This window comes from Pyxicephalus adspersus, chromosome 2, assembly GCF_032062135.1.
Source record: "Pyxicephalus adspersus chromosome 2, UCB_Pads_2.0, whole genome shotgun sequence".
In the NCBI taxonomy this organism is placed as follows: Eukaryota; Metazoa; Chordata; class Amphibia; order Anura; family Pyxicephalidae; genus Pyxicephalus; species Pyxicephalus adspersus.
This window is the reverse complement of record NC_092859.1, coordinates 13,455,956-13,476,045: the sequence shown is the minus strand read 5'-3', so window position 1 is coordinate 13,476,045 and position 20,090 is coordinate 13,455,956. Positions and strand designations below refer to the sequence as shown.

General features: G+C 42.4%; 1 protein-coding gene across 6 annotated transcripts in view; it reads right to left on the bottom strand.

The window, feature by feature from the left end:
• KEAP1 (kelch like ECH associated protein 1) overlaps positions 1-13,560 on the bottom strand; it is a 35,179-nt gene extending 21,619 nt beyond the window's left edge. For 5 of the 6 annotated variants that reach the window (XR_011919274.1, XR_011919276.1, XR_011919277.1 and 2 more), the window contains exons 1-2: positions 13,467-13,560; positions 5,206-6,189 (exon numbers count right to left, since the gene is read on the bottom strand). Coding sequence is in view for 2 of the 6 variants with exons in the window: in XM_072399613.1 (XP_072255714.1) it covers positions 5,206-5,772 (567 nt within the window). In the remaining 4 variants the exon portion in view is untranslated. Of the gene's footprint in view, positions 1-5,205; positions 6,190-11,901; positions 12,053-13,466 lie in introns of those variants that run through there. The other variant, XM_072399614.1, reaches the window with a different exon arrangement.
• Between the last annotated feature and the right edge of the window lie 6,530 nt (positions 13,561-20,090).

The following is a 20,090-nucleotide window of genomic DNA, read 5'->3' as shown; positions in this document are numbered from 1 at the left end:
TTAAACGATGAATAAATTCCGGATCTGCTGGGTTAGCATGATGTCAAAATGCTGACTGAGTGAATACTGCTGGAAGCAGAGGAAGGAAAATATTGACCAGGCGGTTTGAATTCAATGGGTTGTCCTTTAACCTCCCCAGTGGTAACCCCAAGTGTGACTCGGGGGTAGAAAAAAATGCTGGAAGCGGTAACCACGAGTCACACTCGGGGTAGGTAAACCAATGGAAAACAATAGTAAATAAAACGCTTACCTGACCCGGGGAGTTTCCGGTGACGTCGGTACGTGCAGGCGCTCCGTTCAGGGTGGGGCAGGAAATTCAAATCTATTTGTATTGCATTTAATACAAAATAACTGTATTGAATGCAATACAGTGGATTTATATGTGTAAAAGGAGTACATTGCTTTTCATGAAAATTTATTTTACAGTATATTTATTTTTTTAAAAATTGAAATAGAAATGTTTTAAAATAATTTAATTTATTATTTTGACCTGACTTTGTGTTTCAAACTTTATTTTACTCATACTAATATATTATACCGTAAAATAATCTTTCATGAAAAACAATGTACCGCTTTTAGACATATAATACCGGACAGAAATGAACCGCTCAGGAGGTTAAAGAACCCCTCTACACCTGGTAAATTTCTTGCCTTCAGGAGCTTCCGACACATTCACAGCACAGTTCTGCCACACAACCTTTGCAAGGGAAGCTTCCCGGTCGGATACCCTTATTTCCGACCACCCCACTGATTCCTGTAGGCGAGACATCTCATTTATAATGGTCTACAGCTATATCCAGCAGCTTACGTCTTTTCGCTACGAATGAACCTCCCATTCACCCCCACTAGTGATAATGGTTAGAATGTACAGAGTAGCAGAATCAATATAACTTGGCAAATTTATTGGGTGGTAACTGTGTATTTACAACAAGAGCAAACATTTATAATGGGAGGATCCAGATACCACAAAAAGATCGGAAGTACAGCTGATAAAGATCTAAATGGCTGATGTAGCATTTAGCATGGAAGTGAACTGAAGACTCTGTAACCATAAACAGGACCTTCTCCCCCACATTCACCTTTGCTAACACAAACTATTAATCGTTATGTAAGATGGAGAAGGTAGCAGGGTAGGGAGATGGTATGTGGTGCTAGAAACTGTACATATAGCGATGATATCAGTATGGAACCGGTGTTTTATCACATTGTGTTCTTGCTGAGAGAGAAACCCTCACTTCCTGGTCTCAGTGACAACACCAATGACCTGAAACGGTGTTCCTAAAGGGCTTCTCAACCAAGGTTCCTGCAGAGGTTTCCAGGGGTTCCTTCAGCAATGAGACATTTATGCTTCTCAGGTCAGTGACATCAATGAACTTATGGCTATCTGTAAGGGGGACATTCTTAGATGATTGTTAATACAATGGCAGAGTCAGGATTTGAAGGACGACGTATGAAAGAGGAAAGTCTACATTCTCTTCTGAAGTGAGAAGGTAGCGAAGACTTTCTCTGTACAACACTATTCAAGGCATGAGCCTTCCCACCTTTAGAAAAACTTATCCTTGTAAATAACCTACAACTACACAAGACAAAGAATGCATTGTTCATGGAAAATGAGATCGATACAACAACAAAGCAACAAAGGGAAAGCACCGTGCAGAAGAAAAGAATGTGCTGTGTGACTTGAAGCACAAGAGAAAATTCTGGTATCACATTACACATACCTATAAAAAAGTCACCTGAACCCCTCCCTTCTGTTCTTGGAAAGAAGTAAAGAGAAAATGGTCAAACGACAGCATAGCGCCAACATATTACAGAGCGCTGCATATTTAATATGGGTTGCAAATGACAGACAGTGACACAGGAGAAGGAGATGATCCTGCCCCAAAGAGCTTGCAATCTAGAAGTATTTAATTTACTCCTGAGATTCTTTAAAGTATGGCTGTGTAGTATATGGAGAAGGAAGTTAAGGTCAGTGACTACAGAGACAAATCCTGACTATTTTTCAATTACTTGGCTAGATAAGGGTTTTCAGTGTTCAACCCAGAAGTTTATTTTAACTAGTGGTGAAGAAATTGTAGGTGGATGGCAACCCCTGTATTGTGACCCAACTCTTTACCCATCACCCAAAAACAGCCATGTGGATACTGAAAAGTGCTGGATGCTGCATGCAGCTAAAAAGTGAACACTGGGTTTGATAAGGCTGCTTCACATCTTTGCTTGCAAATCCTAATGCATATCAGTGTTCTCCCCAGTTCCTTTTAGCTGGGCGCACCACCCGGCACTTTTCAGTAACTGCTACCCGCCAACTTTTTCTTTCCACCCAGCTTCTAGGAAGAACACTGCATACTGTGAACACACTTTGCACAGTGGAAATGCCAATTTATAATGTGCCTCAATATTTATGTTTACAACATCCATATAGTAAACACAACTTGACCCTGAGTTTGCTAGGGAAGAGCTTCAAAGGCATCATCACTTTATCTTTACAGTTTCCCTTTAAAGGACCCATTGAAATAGAATTTCAATTCTGATGTTTATCATTTCAGTCTGAAGCCACTGTTAGTATGAAAAATTGGCAATAAAAAAATAGTCTTCTTCTGTCTTCTAGTATATTACCATAAGGTGGTCAATAAACCGTCACAAAACTCCAGAAATCTCTCTTCCTGAAGTCACACTTTAGGCACCCCCTGCATTTTTCCAGGCTTTTCATTTTTTTTATTCTATTTAAGAAATGCAAATGTTGTAGCTGTTCCTTATTCTAAATGTAAGACTTGTCCCAGCCGGTTATACTGAAAGTTGGCCAGATCAGACAATAAAAGGTCACTGTAAATCAAATTACATTAAAAGCAGTTATTGTGTACATTAGTCAGAAAAATGTACCTGGCACCCACTACAAAGCCCTTTTTAAAACAGATATAAACCTTTTTGTGTTCTGTATATAAAACAAAAGGTTCATGAAGAATTTGTAGCCTTTTTATTTGTAAAGGGTTGTCCTAAAGTAAGGAGTGTTAAAACACCACAAAAAAGCAAATGGGTGCTAAAGTAGTCTTTCTCAGCCAGGGTAACCAAGTTTGTTAGTTCTTTAAAAAATAAGCTGTGAATGGATCTCCCACATACTGACAACAAATGCAAGAGGGTAATTTTCTCCTCTGACCAAGTGGTTACATTTACTCCAATCATTAACTTTTACTATCTGCATTCCTTAAAAAAATTTGCTCCAGACCCCCTTCTTAATTGAGGCTGTTGTAAGTAAACAATGGTCTCCGACCTTTGTATGTCTTTCCCAGATCTGCACGTATCTATCATATATACTACAGGTATAGGTAGTGTACAGGTTTGAATGCTCAGAGGTCAAAAAACAAAAGAACACGCACAGAGCTAAGCTTAAGTTTGGTGTGAGATGGCTGATTTTTTTTTCATTCTATTACCTTTCGTATAAAAAGTAGATTTTGGTGTCCATTAGAAGGATCACCCCCCTGGACTATTTTACTAAATGTTTAACTGTTTTTCACTGCACGCAGCTCTGCACCCTCTGCAGTGAATGTTGCTCTGTGCACAAGGAATGTAATCCAGAATAACAGATCAGTATGACTCAGCAGAGTATGGGGAAGGTGCCTTTAAAAGTTCCGTAGCTCTGCATCATGTGACCAGGGCCATAAATAAAGACTGCAAACTTTTCCTTCTTTTCTTTCCCAGGTTCTGTGCTGGTTTTTGAACAATCCTTTATGTGTGTATAATTGTGTGTGTGTGTGTGTGTGTGTGTGTGTGTGTGTGTGTGTGTGTTACAGTATACCTTTGCAAGGATCATTAACCTGCCTAAAATTTCTTTAAACACCAATAAAGTTATAGGTTTATGATTAATGTCACATTCCTGAGGCCCCCCAATGTACTCAAAGTTAACTTTCCCACCACCACCAAGGAGCCCACATATCTCTCTACAATCAAAGTTTTTTCCTGATGCATTTACATGAACCGTGTAGCCCATGTAGGTCGATGGGAGAGGTCAATAAAGAAGGTAAGTAGGCACTTGGTAGTACTCTGCGTCTGAAAAGCACACATTAAAGTGGAAAACCTGCATCACTCACCTGTCCCTCTGCAGGCATCCCCATCTTCTTCCCTTCCTGTAGAGGATATTTGGCCATCTTGATTGCCAAGCCGGGATGACATACCTCCCGCACAAGCGCGGGGAGTTTATTCCCAGTATGTGCAGGGAAAGCTAGGATTGCTGGTTATCCTGGAAACTAAAGCTTACACTGCGCATGTGGAGTTAAGATTTTTGCTAGATACCCAGAGAGATCAGGAAGCTAAGAGGGGATATTGAAGAAGGGACATCACCTACAGTGTTCTCCCCAGCCTCTTTTAGCTATGTTGGGCCCAACCTGGCACTTTTCAGTAACCACCCAACTTTTTTTGGGTAGTTAATAAAAAGTTGGGTCACAATACAGGGGCTGCCACCCACCTACAACTTCTTCCCACCCAGCTTAAAAAAAAATTATAGGAAGAATACTGACCTGTCCCTTTCTGCAATTCTAACCTACCTGATAATGGATTCCTAAAAATGGAACTCATTCCACTCATTCCACAAGCAGTCACCTTTAAGGCACTGTAAGTTACCAACAGTAAATGGTAGGGTGTCAATAAATATAATATTCACCTAAAAAAGGTAAAATCGCAAGTCTACCCTTACCCATGTACTGAATCCTTGCCATCATTAGGCTAGATGTATAGAATAAATCCTGGCAGTAGACTGTAAAAGTACTTCCTTTTTGACTGCCAGTTCCCATTCTGCTTCTCCATTTTTGTCCAGCCACTGCAAGTATTCCACAGTCAGGTCCTGGATGGATGGCTTCCCTTTCTACTTACCTCAGCACTCGCAGAGATTTCTTCTGTAGGCTCATGCAAGAGTGTTATACAGAGAGTAGAAGGCACCACAGTATATATCGTAGCCATCTGACCATAGAATGATTGCAGTAGTCAATGTGAAAAGGGAAGGAGCATGTAAAGGAAAGTGTGTGTGTGTGTGTGTGTGTGTATATATATATTCCTTTAGCAGTATTTTCTGTATGAATCTGCCATTATGCAGCACACAACATTAACACATTGAAAATTCTCATGCAATAAAACTTAAATGAAATTAGGTGCTTCTAAAACTTCTGCACCAAAATAAACTTTATGTAAAGTCCAAATAATTTTTTTTATTCTCACCTCTCCAAAGTGCATGTAAATGTACTCTCGGGCCTTCTGGTGAAGCTCATGACACCCAATTTGCTCAGCAAAACTGGCAATGCCAATAGCATTACTGGGGTCCAGTTGTTGAATAAGAAAATCGCAGCAAGCCTTAACCACGCTGTCCATCTGATACATGACGGCTCCATTCATGATGTGGATGACGCACTTCTCCCCCACAGAGATGCTGGCTGTGTAGGCGAACTCCAGCAACCTCTCCATGACTTTGGGGTGAATCCCTTCAATGGTGACCGTTTCCATGCCGCACTCCCGAAGCCCGTTGGTAAACATGGCTCTAAAGACAGGGCTGCTGGAAGCCAGCACGATTTTATGGGCCACAAAGTCCACCTGTAAGGCATTGTACTTGACCCTCAGAGTGACGTCACATAGCTGCTGTCCAAGCCGCAGCTCATTCATAATCTGAAAGGCCTGGTTGGTGTGATCCGCCAGCGAGTAGTGGAATTGGCGGTTACCATTGTTCTGAGAAGGCGTGACTTCAGCCTGGCACTCGGTGGCATACATCCCCAGCTCTAATCCAGCCAACATTTAGATGCTCATCACCAATGCAACATAAAAATCCGAATAAATAAACAAGCACTTCCCTGTAGTGCTAACAACATTAAATATCGGTTTAAAAAAATAAAATTTTGGTTGGAAATATTTTAGGAAACACTGAATTATTGTCACTATTATAATTCCAGGGTTCCAAAAGAAAAGTTTTAAAAAATGTAATCCGATCTGAAATTAGTCTCTCCTTCAACAATCCTTGAGCAAGAAGTTTTCATTTACTATTCCATTTTTGTAAAGTCAGTGTAGGTGTAAAGCCAAGAATTGATTCCATAGTCAATATCTTAAGTTGTCCAAAACAGCAAAATTAAATATAAGTTACTCCATTTGGCTAATAAAAAGTTCAGCTAAAGCAAATCCAAGAAGTCCACGTCTAGTTCATTTTTTGTTTGGTACCTGCAGAAAGATAAAAAAAAATATTAGTGGTGGTAATTTGCAGCATAACAGGTTCATCCTGTAATACATATATATATATAACCTTTACTGGCTTAAAGCGGAAGTAAAGTTCCACTTTTGAGTCATTATTGTAGAAAGGGACAGATGATACCCCTTCTAGAATAATCTCTCCTACCTGCTGGATCACTCTGGGTTTTTGGCGACAAAGCTGAGCTGTGTATTCTTCTTGCGTGTAGTATGCTTAGTTGTACAAACGTAAATTCTATGTGATATAAGGATTGGGCTCTTTACATTATACACACAGGAGATGAGAGTAAAGCCCCGTACAGACTTTAGATAGGTGTCAGAGAGTGCTGTACGCACAGCCGTGTTCTGTTATACAAAATAAAGAATGAGGCACCCTGCAGCGTTCTCCCCAACTGGAAGGCATACAGGTCGTTCCTGATTGGTCATTCCGCCAAGGGTGACTGATGAACAGCATCAAGAGTACGCAGTACAAACACAAGGTTTTCACGGGTGATGAGCATGGCAATCATCTGGTGTATGAAGCATAAGATTGCTGTTCAAAGATAGATGTCTGTGCAAGCATAAATAGGAATTTAGCACACAGAAAAAGAAAAAAAACTCTTTTAAATTAAATAGATTACATAATTTATTGGTACCAAATATTTCTTGCATCTGACCAGGCTTGTGGTTAAGGAAAACCATTTGTTAGCAGATCTCGCCTTCAGATGGCGTTATCACTTACGTCCTCAATAATCTAGTGGATATTACAGCTGTCATGTCCATGCTTCTGGAGCTACACACAGAAGCTTCTCTTTAGATCTGCATTCCTAAGCAAGCTCAATGGCTGACATGTGACTTGCGTGATCACTTCCAGAACCAAAGAACCATAGGAATGCTGAGCAAGAGAGAAGCTTCCTGATATAGTTCTGCAAGCAAGAGCATGACAACGTTTCCATACACGTCATCTACCAAAGCACTTTGTGAGTGTTTGAAATTCAAGCTTTTTGATGGCCAAAAGTACCTGCAGATACCTCTTTAGATGGGTGAAGTGGCAGACAGTACAGGTGTGTCAATAGACAACAAAGTTTTCCCTGGACGGGCAGATCATCTTTCTATACATGAGCAAAAAGGAGCCATGACTCCAAACAGAGCATTGGTTCTTGGTATAAATGCCTAGGACATTTTTTAGGAATCAGTTTCATGCTTTCCTTTGCTCAACTTGTATTTCCGGACTGTAAATGTGCATTAAAGGAAAATACATTTAGATTTTCCAAAACTACATCCCTCTATAAAAAAAAAAAAACATCAAGTACTGATAAATGCCTTCGAGGGTTCTCCCTTGCTAAAGTACAATTATACAAAATCATCTCTTCAATGTGGAAAGTAAAATGAAGAGTTATGCTGATGAAGACCTATAGAGAACTCAGGACTAACACTGCTTTCAGTCCCCTTCAGTACCCCTTTTCTGGAATTCTTGAAAACATTTTCTGATATGAGCGTGTGCCTTGACACCCCTGTATCTTCAGCCTCTGTATCCAAGGCACTGCTCTCTCCCAAAGCAACTGGCAATCTGTGGTGAGGTTGGTTGAGGTCATTAGTGTTGTGCTCCTGGTTCTCCTTGCTGGGAGCTCCAACATGAGGAAGCAAATACCTGCCTCTACCAGGACTACCTCAGCACAGGAACACAGAGCAGAACAAGGCGTGATAAATCGGGAAAAGGGAATTATCAGCAGTAGACCACATGCAATGCTAGTCTCCTGCAATCTGCATTCCATTTTTGGACATCTTCTAAAGTTACATTATTCTTTAGGCCTTGTGTAATTTGTAACATTAAACATTTCCTAATGGTAGAACAGCCAGCTACTAAATGTCCCTCATGTCATTTTAGTATTCAAAAGTAACTTTCTGGACAGCCCTGAATCTAAAGCTACGTACACACTTCCAATAATTATCGTTGGTAAACGAACGACGAACGATCCTGCACGATATCTGCGAACGATCGTATAGCACCGATCCTGTACATGCAGATAACGACACGATCGTTCGCAGACATTGTACACACGATAGATGCGATCGTTTGAGCGATACAGGAAGTGACGTGCACGACAGGAAGTGAACAAACGTTCGTTCATCACGCATGCTCAGACCATGGACGATCAATGAACGACCGTACACACGATAGATGGTAAACGATCGTCGTCCAATCCGATCCGCCGGTTCATTTCCAGCGACTATTCTCGTTCGTCGGCGTCGTTGGTTACTTTTTTTACGAACGATTTTTGACCAATCGATCGTTCGTCGTTCATTTCCAACGATAAAAATTGGAAGTGTGTACGCAGCTTTAGTATATTCTTGGCTAGGGTGATTACAAAGGCCAGAATCCTGTGATAAGGGTCCTTTCTGACTTTAACAGAGTTTCCTGGATCCTATTACCTATTAACTAACTTTCCTGCTTTGTAATCTCCTCTGACAGACCTTGCTTTTACAGCACTTCTTGCCTAGTAACCCAGAACATCAACTTTCACTCTCTCCCAGTTTGGAATTGCTGCCCTATCAGTTACCCTTTGCACTCTCCTGTTTACCTGTGTGTCAATGCCCTATGTAAACTAAGACTGGCCATGTTATTTTTGTTGTGTTTATGGGCGACCATATGCAGAGAGCGTGAACATTGCAGAATTGTAAAGTATTGCCCTTCAGAATTCTATACTGACATTTTTTATCTACGGCTTTTGAAATGTTCTACAAAGGTTCAGGGTTTGCACTTACTAAACTTTGAATACGTGACTGCAAACATGAGCTTTGTGCAGTAATTGTGAATGTGAGCTATGTGTAGTTACAGAGCACAGCAATCAGTGTTATTCCCAGGTCCTTTTTGCTGGGTACTCCACCTGGTTAATTTCCCTGATCAACCAGCTGCTTCAACCTTTGATCCCGGACATCCTGGTCACAATATGAAAAGAAATAACTTTCTGGTGAACAGATGTCCATATCTAGGCTAATTTTCTGGGTCACATATAGCTGCTTCTTCCCTCTACCGCACACCTTTCCTGCAGTTTGGCTTTTCCCCTAAAAACCATGCTTGTTCTTCTTTCACCCATGTCAAAGCCTCATCAAAGTAAATTGTTACTGATCTTTAGAATGGCAACTTGACTCCAACAGATCTGTCCTTTGTATTTCAATCCTGACCCTCTGCAAGCAAATGGGACCGGCAACTATCACCGAAAGCTCTCCCTTGATTTCTACGTGGGGCCCCGACACCGTGAGCCTGATTTATTAAGCTCTCCAGGGCTGGAGAGGATACACTTTCATCAGTGAAGCTGGGTGATCCAGCAAACCTAATATAGATCTGGTTGAGGATTGAAGACATTTGCTAACAAATAGCAAACTACTTTTTTTTAAGAAATCCATTCCAGGTTTGCTTGATCACCCAACTTCACTGATGAAAGTGTATCCTCACCAGCTTTAGAGAGCTTTAATAAATCAGGCCACCTGAGTGAGCCTTGATTCTGTGGTTCTAAAGATCAGAAAATACTTTTGGTTCATAGGAGCCCAGCTAAACAAATTGTACTCTCGATATACAATCTTAATCATGGGGGCACTGGGAAGTTTGAACTCACCTAGGTAGATGGCACTAGATATAGGAGAACTGGGAAGTTAGAACACATAACAGAATTAGACATATTAGGTTTGCATTAAGTGAAAATACAATCTGCCAACCAAAACAAGAAAAGTTTCGTTGAGAGATTTACTGACTAACCAGGGCTGGCATCCCCACCCACCCCTGTCATAATACCAGAGGCTGGCATTCCCCCCCAAAATAATACCAGACTGGTATTCCCCCCCTATAATAATACCAGAGGCTGGCATTCCCCCCATAATAGTACCAGAGACTGGAATTCCCCCCGTAATAATACCAGAGACTGGCATCCCCCCCCCTATAATACCAGAGACTGGCATCCCCCCCTATATTATTACCAGAGGCTGGCATTCCCCCCAATGTATAATACAAGGAGTTGGCATTCTTCCCTGTAATGACATCAGAGACTGGCAGCCTTCAGGTCAATAAATATTGTCTTTAGGATTCTGTCACTATCTGTGCCAGTGTAGAAAATATGGAAAAACAATTTCTTGTTAAACCGGGAAGTATGGATCAAAAAGTTTTACAGGAAAGTAAGTGGTTATCAGGGTGATATGTCGATTTGCAAATCAAATTAAAATTGTTAAAAATACACCCAGACTGGTCCAATCTACAGAGAATCATACAATATATTCAGATTTTAACATCAGGAGAAAAAACTTTGCTACAGTACAAGGTGGTCACTTGGGTGTCTTCCGGCAGAGCCCAATGTGAACCAAAAACGGGAAATGGGTGCCATCTGTTTCATTACATTTGTGGGTAATATATTCAGATAGCATGAGGTACGTGGTTTGCACCTGGGTAAAAATTAAATCTACGATTTGCCCATTTTTGCAAAGTATAAACCAGGGTTTACCTTTACCTAGGTCAGTGGGAAGAAAGACACATTGATGGTGGTTCATAATTCCACACAGCTATAAAGATTACTGGATCAGGCAACTGGTTCTGGTTCTCGGGGGGGGGAACCTAGCAGTCATCATCTATTGAAAGGTCAATTAGCAAAAGGAACCCCATGCAACCTCTAGAAGATCCCTAGGGTTCCACGGAAGCCTGGTTGAGAATGGCTGCTCCAAAGCATCATACTGTTCCAGCATAATAAAGAACAGGATAAAGCTTTTAGATTTGAGCTCAAAGGTAAAATATTTCTTCATTCTCAACTACCATGAACTATAGTCCCTACCAAGCTATTGCTGCAAAGCAGTCCCACCTTGCAGGTTTCATATTTTATGTTCTAGGAAGCATTTCATTTCTAGTCATCTTCCTTTCAAACCAAATATGGACCAGCACCCTCTCTATTCACTCCAACTATATAAGATTTCCCAGTGGGTGCTTCTTGATCGATCGTACCTCAACAAGAAGTCATTCCCAACCAGGGTCCCTCCGGTGCCATTCCCAACCAGGGTCCCTCCGGTGCCATTCCCAACCAGGGTCCCTTCAGAGGTCACCAAAGGTTCCATGATTCATGGCTGACTGTTCTTCTATCAGAATAGTTCTGGGTATCACATCACTTAGTAAAGCCACATGCATGACATTAATAAACTTTTTAGCTTTCGGTAAAGGTGGCATCCAGACTGCCATTGTGGAGAGGGCATTCTTTACCCTGACCATAAATATAAGAGGCAAATAACAATGACCCCAGATATTTTTTTGAAAAGTAACTGAAGTCTTCCTCTGACGTAAAACATTAGATAAAGGCCGGTCTAGACATTATTGGTGAACACGCAGTAATAAAACTATTATGTAACAAGTTTCATAAAAAGATGTTTTGTACGCCAATTATCCAATATGGTATTGGCACGCACACAGGTCATAGTTCTTTGCATCGTCTGTATTAAGAAGGCTTCCTTGGATGGATCCCAAGTTTGTTTTTTTACTATTAACATATTCTAGAATATTTGCAAATAAACTCATAATGTCCCTAACTCGCCCATTGAAAGGGAACGAGGCAAAAACTTGGCAACTGGTCAAGTTGGAGCATAACAAGGTGACATGTATGCACTCCGGAATGGCTGTGACTCAGCTGTAGCCAATTTCCTACCACACAACATTCTTCACAGCTTGCTATTTACCTGTCTGTACAGCTCAGCTAATGTGTCACCTTCTACAGGGAATCCATAAGTCATCCCACATTTATCTACACACACAATGAGTACAGCGGGTCCCTGCCCAGTGCCCAACCAGTTCTGTGCCTTTAACTCCAATTCCCACCACGCCAGGCACACAAATTACTATTACGAATGTATTCTATGCTTCATACTACCTGGGTACCCAGACTGATGTTCTGTGGTTGTGGAATACTTGTCCCCTGCTATACTGATCCATACCAGCCTGCCTCATACACCGCTAATGTTCTTCCATGGATGCAGCTTCATCCTGCCACAGACCGCTTGTAAATGTTCCTGTCCCATCAATGCACGTCTGTCTACTGCCACCAAAATACTGGCAAAGCCTGCCTGTCCACTGCCATCATGGCCTACCGACACCTGCCTGTCCACTGCCACCATGGCCTACTAAAGCCTGCCTGTCCCCTGCCACCCTGCCCATCTTCTGGTACCCTGTCCTACCAATGCTTTTCCATGCAACCATTCTACTGCCACACTGTTCTACTAGAGCCTGCCTGTGCACTACCCCCATTATCCTGGAAAACCTGCCCGTCGGCCGATACCCTTCCCTACCAAAGCCTGCCCACTGCCCCTATCCCCTGCCTGCCCACTGCCACCCTGCCCTACCAACACCTGCCTCTCCACTGCCACCCTGAGCTACCCTACCACATCCTACTAGATTGTAAGCTCTTCGGGGCAGGGTCCTCTCCTCTTCTCTGTATCACTGTCTGTATTAGTCTGTCATTTGCAATCCCTATTTATTGTACAGCACTGCATAATATGTTGGCGCTATATAAATCCTGTTTATTAATAATAATAATGCTGCCTCTCTACTGCCACCCTCCCTTACTAAAGCCTGCCTACTGCTATCCTGCCCTACCACAGGCTACCTGTCCACTGCCACCTTGAGTACCCACAGCTATCCTATCCTATCAAAGCCAGCCTGCCTACTGCCACCCTGCCCTGCCAAAGCCTGCCTGTCCCCTGTTACCCTATTCTACTAAAACTAATCTGTTCACTGCCACCCTGCGTACCCACTGCTAACCTGTGAAACCAAAGCCAGTCCACCATGACCTACCAACACCTGCCAGTCCACTACCACCCTGCCTATCCACACAATGCCTGTGTACTGGTGCCCTGTCCTACCAATGTTTGTCCCTACAACCATTCTCCTACCAAAACCTACCCGTCCACTGCCACACTGCCCTACCAGCCTGCCCCCTGACCCCCAGTGCTTGTCTGCCCACATCCCCTGCCACAATCTTCTTGCCCATTGCTTGCCCTCCTAACACAGCCTGCCTTATCACTGCCAGTCTGCCTGGGCACTGAGCCCCATCCCCCACCTGTCTGCCCCCTCTGTGCACCACAATCTGCCCCGCCACTTCCTCTCGTGCTCCGTCCTAATATTTCCGCCAGCACACACGGGTTTTTCCAGCTCTCCTCCCTCCCATCTCTGCCATGTATCACATTCACTTCCCGATATGATGGCGCCTCTGGCACCGATCCCATGCCCAGCCGCCCCGATGTCTTACCGGCCCCCGATCCTCGTCTCCTCCGCCCCCGCCATAGTCCTGAGCAGTCACCGTGACTAAGCAGCAGGACCCAGCAGCGTCACAATAAGATGTCAGGGGCGTGGCTTTCTCGTCATAGCAGAGAGCTGGGCGGGCACAGGACGTCACGGGATGACAAGGGGCGTTGTCATTGGTTGAGGCGGAGGGGTAATGGAAGGTTCTAGGAAGTGAAAGTTCAGATAGAGCAGGTGATGCTCATGAGACCAGACTGAGGCGGGTAATGTCCTGACAGGGACAGAGAGGTCCTGAGCACTAGGGGGTCCCTGCTATGGTAAATGTGCTGAATTCTGATCCTTACTTGTGTCTGTTATAATACTGAATATAACATTTATTTATTGGATTGAAGCAGAATAAAACCAGTTTGACTGGCCAACCGCGTACCAGCTTAGGGTGCCGCCATCTTTCTTCTACGGACCATCTTCAGCCATCTCAATTGGCTGTGCCAGGATGACATAACTCTGGGGGCTTCAAATTGATTTCAGAGTTGGTTCAGCAATTAATCCAATCTGATTCTACTATATGATGGAAAACTATGTAAGCCTCCATTAGATTTTCATTACCCGAGACGATGGTAAAAACTTAACATGGGTCCTCCTCCTAAATGACAAAGCCCTAAGGGCCACTATGGTTTAACATGGGGCATATACAACGGGAATGCCTTCCGCTTATCTCTGCCATACAACAGTGCAGTATGCGTGGAGTTTATATGTTCTTCCCATATTTGCTTCGGTTTCCTCTGGGCTCACAGGTTTATTCCCACATCCAAAACACATATTGGTTTTACCCCTCCATCCACAGATCAGCTTTTTGTAGCATCACCAGCCTTCCTTTAGCTGTGAAGTTCCACCTTTATCATTGCCCCCTTGGCTGTGCAGGGGATGAACTCCACAGCTGGTGATGCTGCAAGTTCCTAAACAGATAATCCACTCATAACCTCATCACACGCACAGCTCCAAGACTTTTCTAGAGTTGCCCCGACTCTCTGGAATGGTCTTCCTCGTCCTATTCGGCTACTTTCTGCTCATTTAAAAGAGCACTTAAATCCCATCTTTTCAAACTTGCCTACCCATCTTCTTCTGTCTCTTAAACCCTCACTAATTCCCACCATTCCATATCTCCCCTCCTATTGTGTGTTACTTCCCCCACCTCCTAGATTGTAAGCTTTTCAGGGCAGGGTCCTCCCCTCCTCCTGTGTCATTGCCTTTCATTTGCACCCCTATTTAATGTACAGCGCTGTGTAATATGTTGGCACTATATAAATCCTTTTTTAATATTTATTACTCTGCAGCTGAAGTGGTAACAACTGGTAAGTTTATTGGTTTTTCCCAACGTTGTCCATAGACTTTAGTAGGGACATTAGATTGTGAGCTTCTTTGAGGAATAGTTAGTCACATGACTATGGACTTATTATAATATATATATATTATATTATGGGTGCAAATTAATAATATATGGGTGCAATAATAATGTCATCTGTACAGCAATCATTTGTTCTGTCAATGGGAATCATTGTTGTGATTAATTATTGAAATGTATATAAAGCTTCAGTCTGACCACAGGAGCTCCTTATGGGTGACCAGACTGCTATGGGTCATGGCATATCCCTGCTTCACACTCCTATGTAGTATGGCTTTTCTAACATTTGTATCCCTTCTCTTTATCATAATTTATATTCTTTATATTATCTGTCTATATGCAGCCCCTCCCAGAGAACACATCATTCTGTATTCATTTTCCAGGAAACCTGCTCATGCTTTACGAAAGAGAATTTTTTTTTCTATTGCAAAGAAGGATTTTTTTTTGCACTCAGATTGTAAACCTGGATTGCTGAGTCATTGTGAAGTTACTGCCCTGTTTTTCAAGAATGGAATGTATAGAGATAAACAACATTGTTTTTTAGGGTTACGTGCCCTGGATACAGTTATTTACACAGATGTAGCCTGTGAACGCCATTTCTTTTATCTCAGTGTTTATCTTGCACGCTATACACTGACCCAACCTTCTCAAACTCGGTGACCCCAGACCTGCGATTGTAGGGGCCCTGGTTCCTGTAGTCGGACAGCACGGTAGTGGCAATAAATATATATAATGCAAATTTAGGCATTAAGCTGTGTACATATGATAATTGTATTTTGTGTGATTATTTCCAGTCACTTTACAACAACCAAGCGCTGTACAGACCATTCTGTTCAGTTCTATGGAGAGGGAGCAATGGAGAGGCATGCTGCTGTGTCCTATCCAACACGAAAAGACATCGGTCAGTTGGTTAGTGATCTGCTATGGTGAATCACTAAATAGCATCCAGGGACTGCTGTACACACACTAGATTTTCACCAGAGACTATCACCATTATCTATTTACAGCTTTAGCTGGGTTCAACGCGTAAACCCGACATTATTAGTTTCTAGTTGAGCGAAGCACTGAGCATTATTAACAATTGTCATTTTTTAAAAATGAAATACTGATTTCACCTGAATGTTTTATTATATATCAACCCTTCAGACCTCCTACATCTTCATGACTACATGCAGTGCATTCTAACAATTTCTGCATGTCCGTTCTAAGGGCAGGGTTATACCAATGACAAAAGGGGGCCATTCCTGTTCAATGTGTTGTCAGCAGGGCCACTTATAGTCTCCTTTTGGAAAAGGTGTAACTGGGTGGGAACACACATGAAAAATTTGGAGGCGCGTGGGCATTCATCCATTCCCAGCACACACGGGGAAGTTGGGATTGCTGGGTATCCTAATATCCAGATACCCGGAGCAATCAAGCAGGTAGGATAGATTACTGCAGGGAGCCTTCTGCTATAATGACCTACCTGATCATGTGTTCTTAAAAGTGGAACTTTAGTGTTTAGTTTTTAGTTTTGATTAGTGGGCAGCACGGTGGCTCAGAGGTTAGCATCTGGCTTGTGCAATGCATTCCCAGGTTCGAATCTCGGCCAGGACACTTTCTGCATTGAGTTTGCAGATTCTCCCCATGTTTGTGTGGGTTTCTTCCAGGTACTCAGGTTTCCTCCCACATTCCAAAGACATGCAGTTATGTTGATTGGCTTCCCCAAAAAATTGACCCTAGACTGTATTAATGACATATAACCGAGGTAGGGACATTAGATTGTGAGCACCTTTGAGGGACATGACTATGGGCTTTGCAAAGCCCTGCGTAATATAGAGGCGCTATATAAATACTGTGTAGTAATAATACCCTGCTGAACATCCTATTCCTAGGTGTCATTTATATACAAACTATTCTATTTTCCTGTGCACCCCAATGATGAATGGCAAGGTCAGCCGAAACAGGTTGGTGCTTTGCAGCAGGATCATTACTTTTTGCAGATCATCACTTTCAGTATTGAAACTCAATAATCCCCAAATATATCAAATTGTCATGAGCTGGATTACCAATTAGTGTCCAAATGGAGAATACAATAGGCTGCAATGTTGTTTGTATTTTGTTTCATACATCCTAATCATTCATACATCCACTTTTGCCCTTTCAGATGTAGTACCTATAAGCAGTCATTACCACCACATTTCTGGTGATCAGTGGCCACAGTGTAAAGGTGCGTACACACTTCCAATTTTTATCGTTCCAATTGAACGACGAACGATCGATTGGGCAAAAAATCGTTCGTAAAAAAGTAACCAACGACGCCGACGAACGAGGAAAGTCGTTGGAAACGAACGACCGGACCGGCGGATCGGATTGGACGACGATCGTTGAACATCGTTCGTGTGTACGGTCGTTCGGTGATCGTTCATGGTCTGAGCATGCGTAATGAACGAACGTTCGTTCACTTTCCTGTCGTGCACATAGTTCCTCTATCGCTTAAACGATCGTATCTATTGTGTGTACAATATCTACGAACGGATCGGTGCTATACGATCGTTCGTATATATCGTGCAGGATCGTTCGTCGTTCGTTTTCCAACGATAATAATTGGAAGTGTGTACGTAGCTTTAGACTCTGGGTACTTATCTGTACTCATAAAAGTGGTGATCTGCAGTCCAGTGATTGAGTTTCTGGTCACTAGTTTACGGTACTTGCATCAAGGCAATTATTCGCTAATCAGCACTGTAACATAAAAAACTCAGAACATAAGCGGAGCAAAAAATGAGAACAAAAAGAGGAATCTGGTATTTGGCCACCATTTTTTTTTTGTTCTTTAAATATGCCCTCACATCTACCTAATGTAAGCTTTATTCCTGGATTGTACACTCCATTCTTCTTCACCGGCTTTCTCTACAACAAAATGAAACCGTGCAAAAGTCATCAGAGTGACTTGGGAAAAGTATATACAAGGTGGTGTTAGACTTCTGGAGGGTTGCTCATAGAAAATATCTGACTTTAAGGGGTTGAGATAAATTATAAGATTCATTGGAATCCTGTAAATAAGGATATATAGAGCTGTAATCACTTTCACTTCTGAAAATGCCAGTTGCTTAAATGGCTGCTCTTTGTTGATCCGAACAATCATGCTGATTAGAAAAGTCAAAGAACTTGTAATAATAGAAGCATACTCACTGTGTACTGTAGTAACTGGCTAAAGCCGATGTGTACATTAGTTACCATTCATACGGTGCTTTTGCCAGCTCTGTACAATATAAACATAGTGTTCTTTCATCGATGGCTTTGTCACTCACTGTGATGACATTAACACGCAATAATACAAAGAGTATCTTACAGAGCATTTAACTATAATATCATTGCACTTCCCATTACATCCACCCATCACTAAGCAATAGCTATCAAGTACATTTTCCCATCTGTAGTTACCTATAAGGTAGGTTTTCCTATATGTAGTCATCTAGAAGATACACTGTGCTTTTTATGTAACTGCAGATGGGAGAATGTAATTAAAGTTACCTTGAAGGTACATTCTCCCATCTGTAGTTATCTAGAAGGTACATTCACCAATCTCATGTTACCTAGAAGATACATTCTCCATCTTCAGTTTTCTTCAAGTACATTCATCCATCTTTAGTTAGCTGGAAGGTACATTCTTCCATCTGTAGTTATCTAGAAAGGTACATTCACTAATCTCATGTTACCTAGAAGGTACATTCACCAATCTGACGTTACCTAGAAGGTACATTCTCCTATCTCATGTTACCTAGAAGGTACAGTCACCCGTCTCTAGTTTTCTTTCAAGTACATTCACCCATCTTTAGTTACATAGAAGATACATTCTCCCATCTCTAGTTATTGTTCAAGTACTTTCACTCATGACAATTCTCACTGAATGAATATTCTCCTATCTCACGTTACCTAGAAGGTACATTCACCGCTCTCACGTTACCTAGAAGGTACATTCTCCCATCTCTAGTTATCTTTCATGTACATTTACCCATCTTTAGTTACTTAGATGATACATTCTCCCATCTGTAGTTATCTAGAAGGTACGTTTTCCTATAAGCAGTCATCTAGAAGGTACGGTCTCTCATGGACTGTGCCTTTTATGTAACTGCAGATTGGTGATTGCATTTAAAGTTACCTAGAAGGTACATTCTCCCATCTGTAGTTATCTAGAAGGTACATTCACCAATCTCGCGTTACCTACAGTGAGGGAAAGAAGTATTTCATCTTCTGCTGATTTTGCACCTTTGCCCTCTGACAAAGAAATGACCAGTCTATAATTGTAATGGTAGGTTTATTGTAGGTGTGAGAGATAGAATAACAACAAAGAACCCTCCAAAACCCCAGTGCTCAAAAGTCAGAGCTTGATGTGCATTGTAATGAATAAAATAAGTATTCAATCCCCTATCAACCAGTCTGGAGACTGGCCAGGCCACTCCAGGACCTTGATGTGCTTCTTCTTGAGCCACTCCTTTATTGGCTTGGCTGTGTGTTTTGGGTCATTGTCATGCTGGAATACCCATCCACGACCCATTTTCATTGCCCTGGCTGAGGGAAGAAGGTCCTCACCCAAGATTTGACGGTACATTTCCCCGTCCATTGTCCCTTCGAAGCGGTGAAGGTGTCCTGTCCCCTTAGCAGAAAAACACCCCCAAAGCATAACGTGTCCACCTCCATGTTTGATGGTGGGGATGGTGTTCTTTGGGTCATAGGCAGCATTCCTCCTCCTCCAAACATGGCGAGTTGATGCCAAAGAGCTAAATTTTGTTCTCATCTGACCACATCACTTTCACCCAGTTCTCCTCTGGATCATTAAGATGTTCATTGGCAAACTGCAGACGGGCCTGTACATGTGCTGTGTGGAGCAGGGGGATGTTGCAGGCTCTGCAATATTTCACAGCGCAGTGTGTTATCAATTGTTTTCTTGGTGACTATGGTCCCAGCTGCCCTGAGATCATTGACAAGTTCCTTCCGTGTAGTTCTGGTCTGCTTTAACACCGTTCTCATGATCATTGCAACTCCCCACGAGGGGAGATATTGCATGGAGCCCCAGACCGAGGGAGATTGACAGGTATTTTGTGTTTCTTCCATTTGCGAATTATCGCGCCAACTGTTGTCACCTTCTCACCAAGCATAGTTCTCCCCAGAGGCTTTTAGCCGGTTGCTCCGCCCGGCTGATTTGAATACCCCACCCAGCTCTCGGCAGCTCTCATCCTCGGATGCACG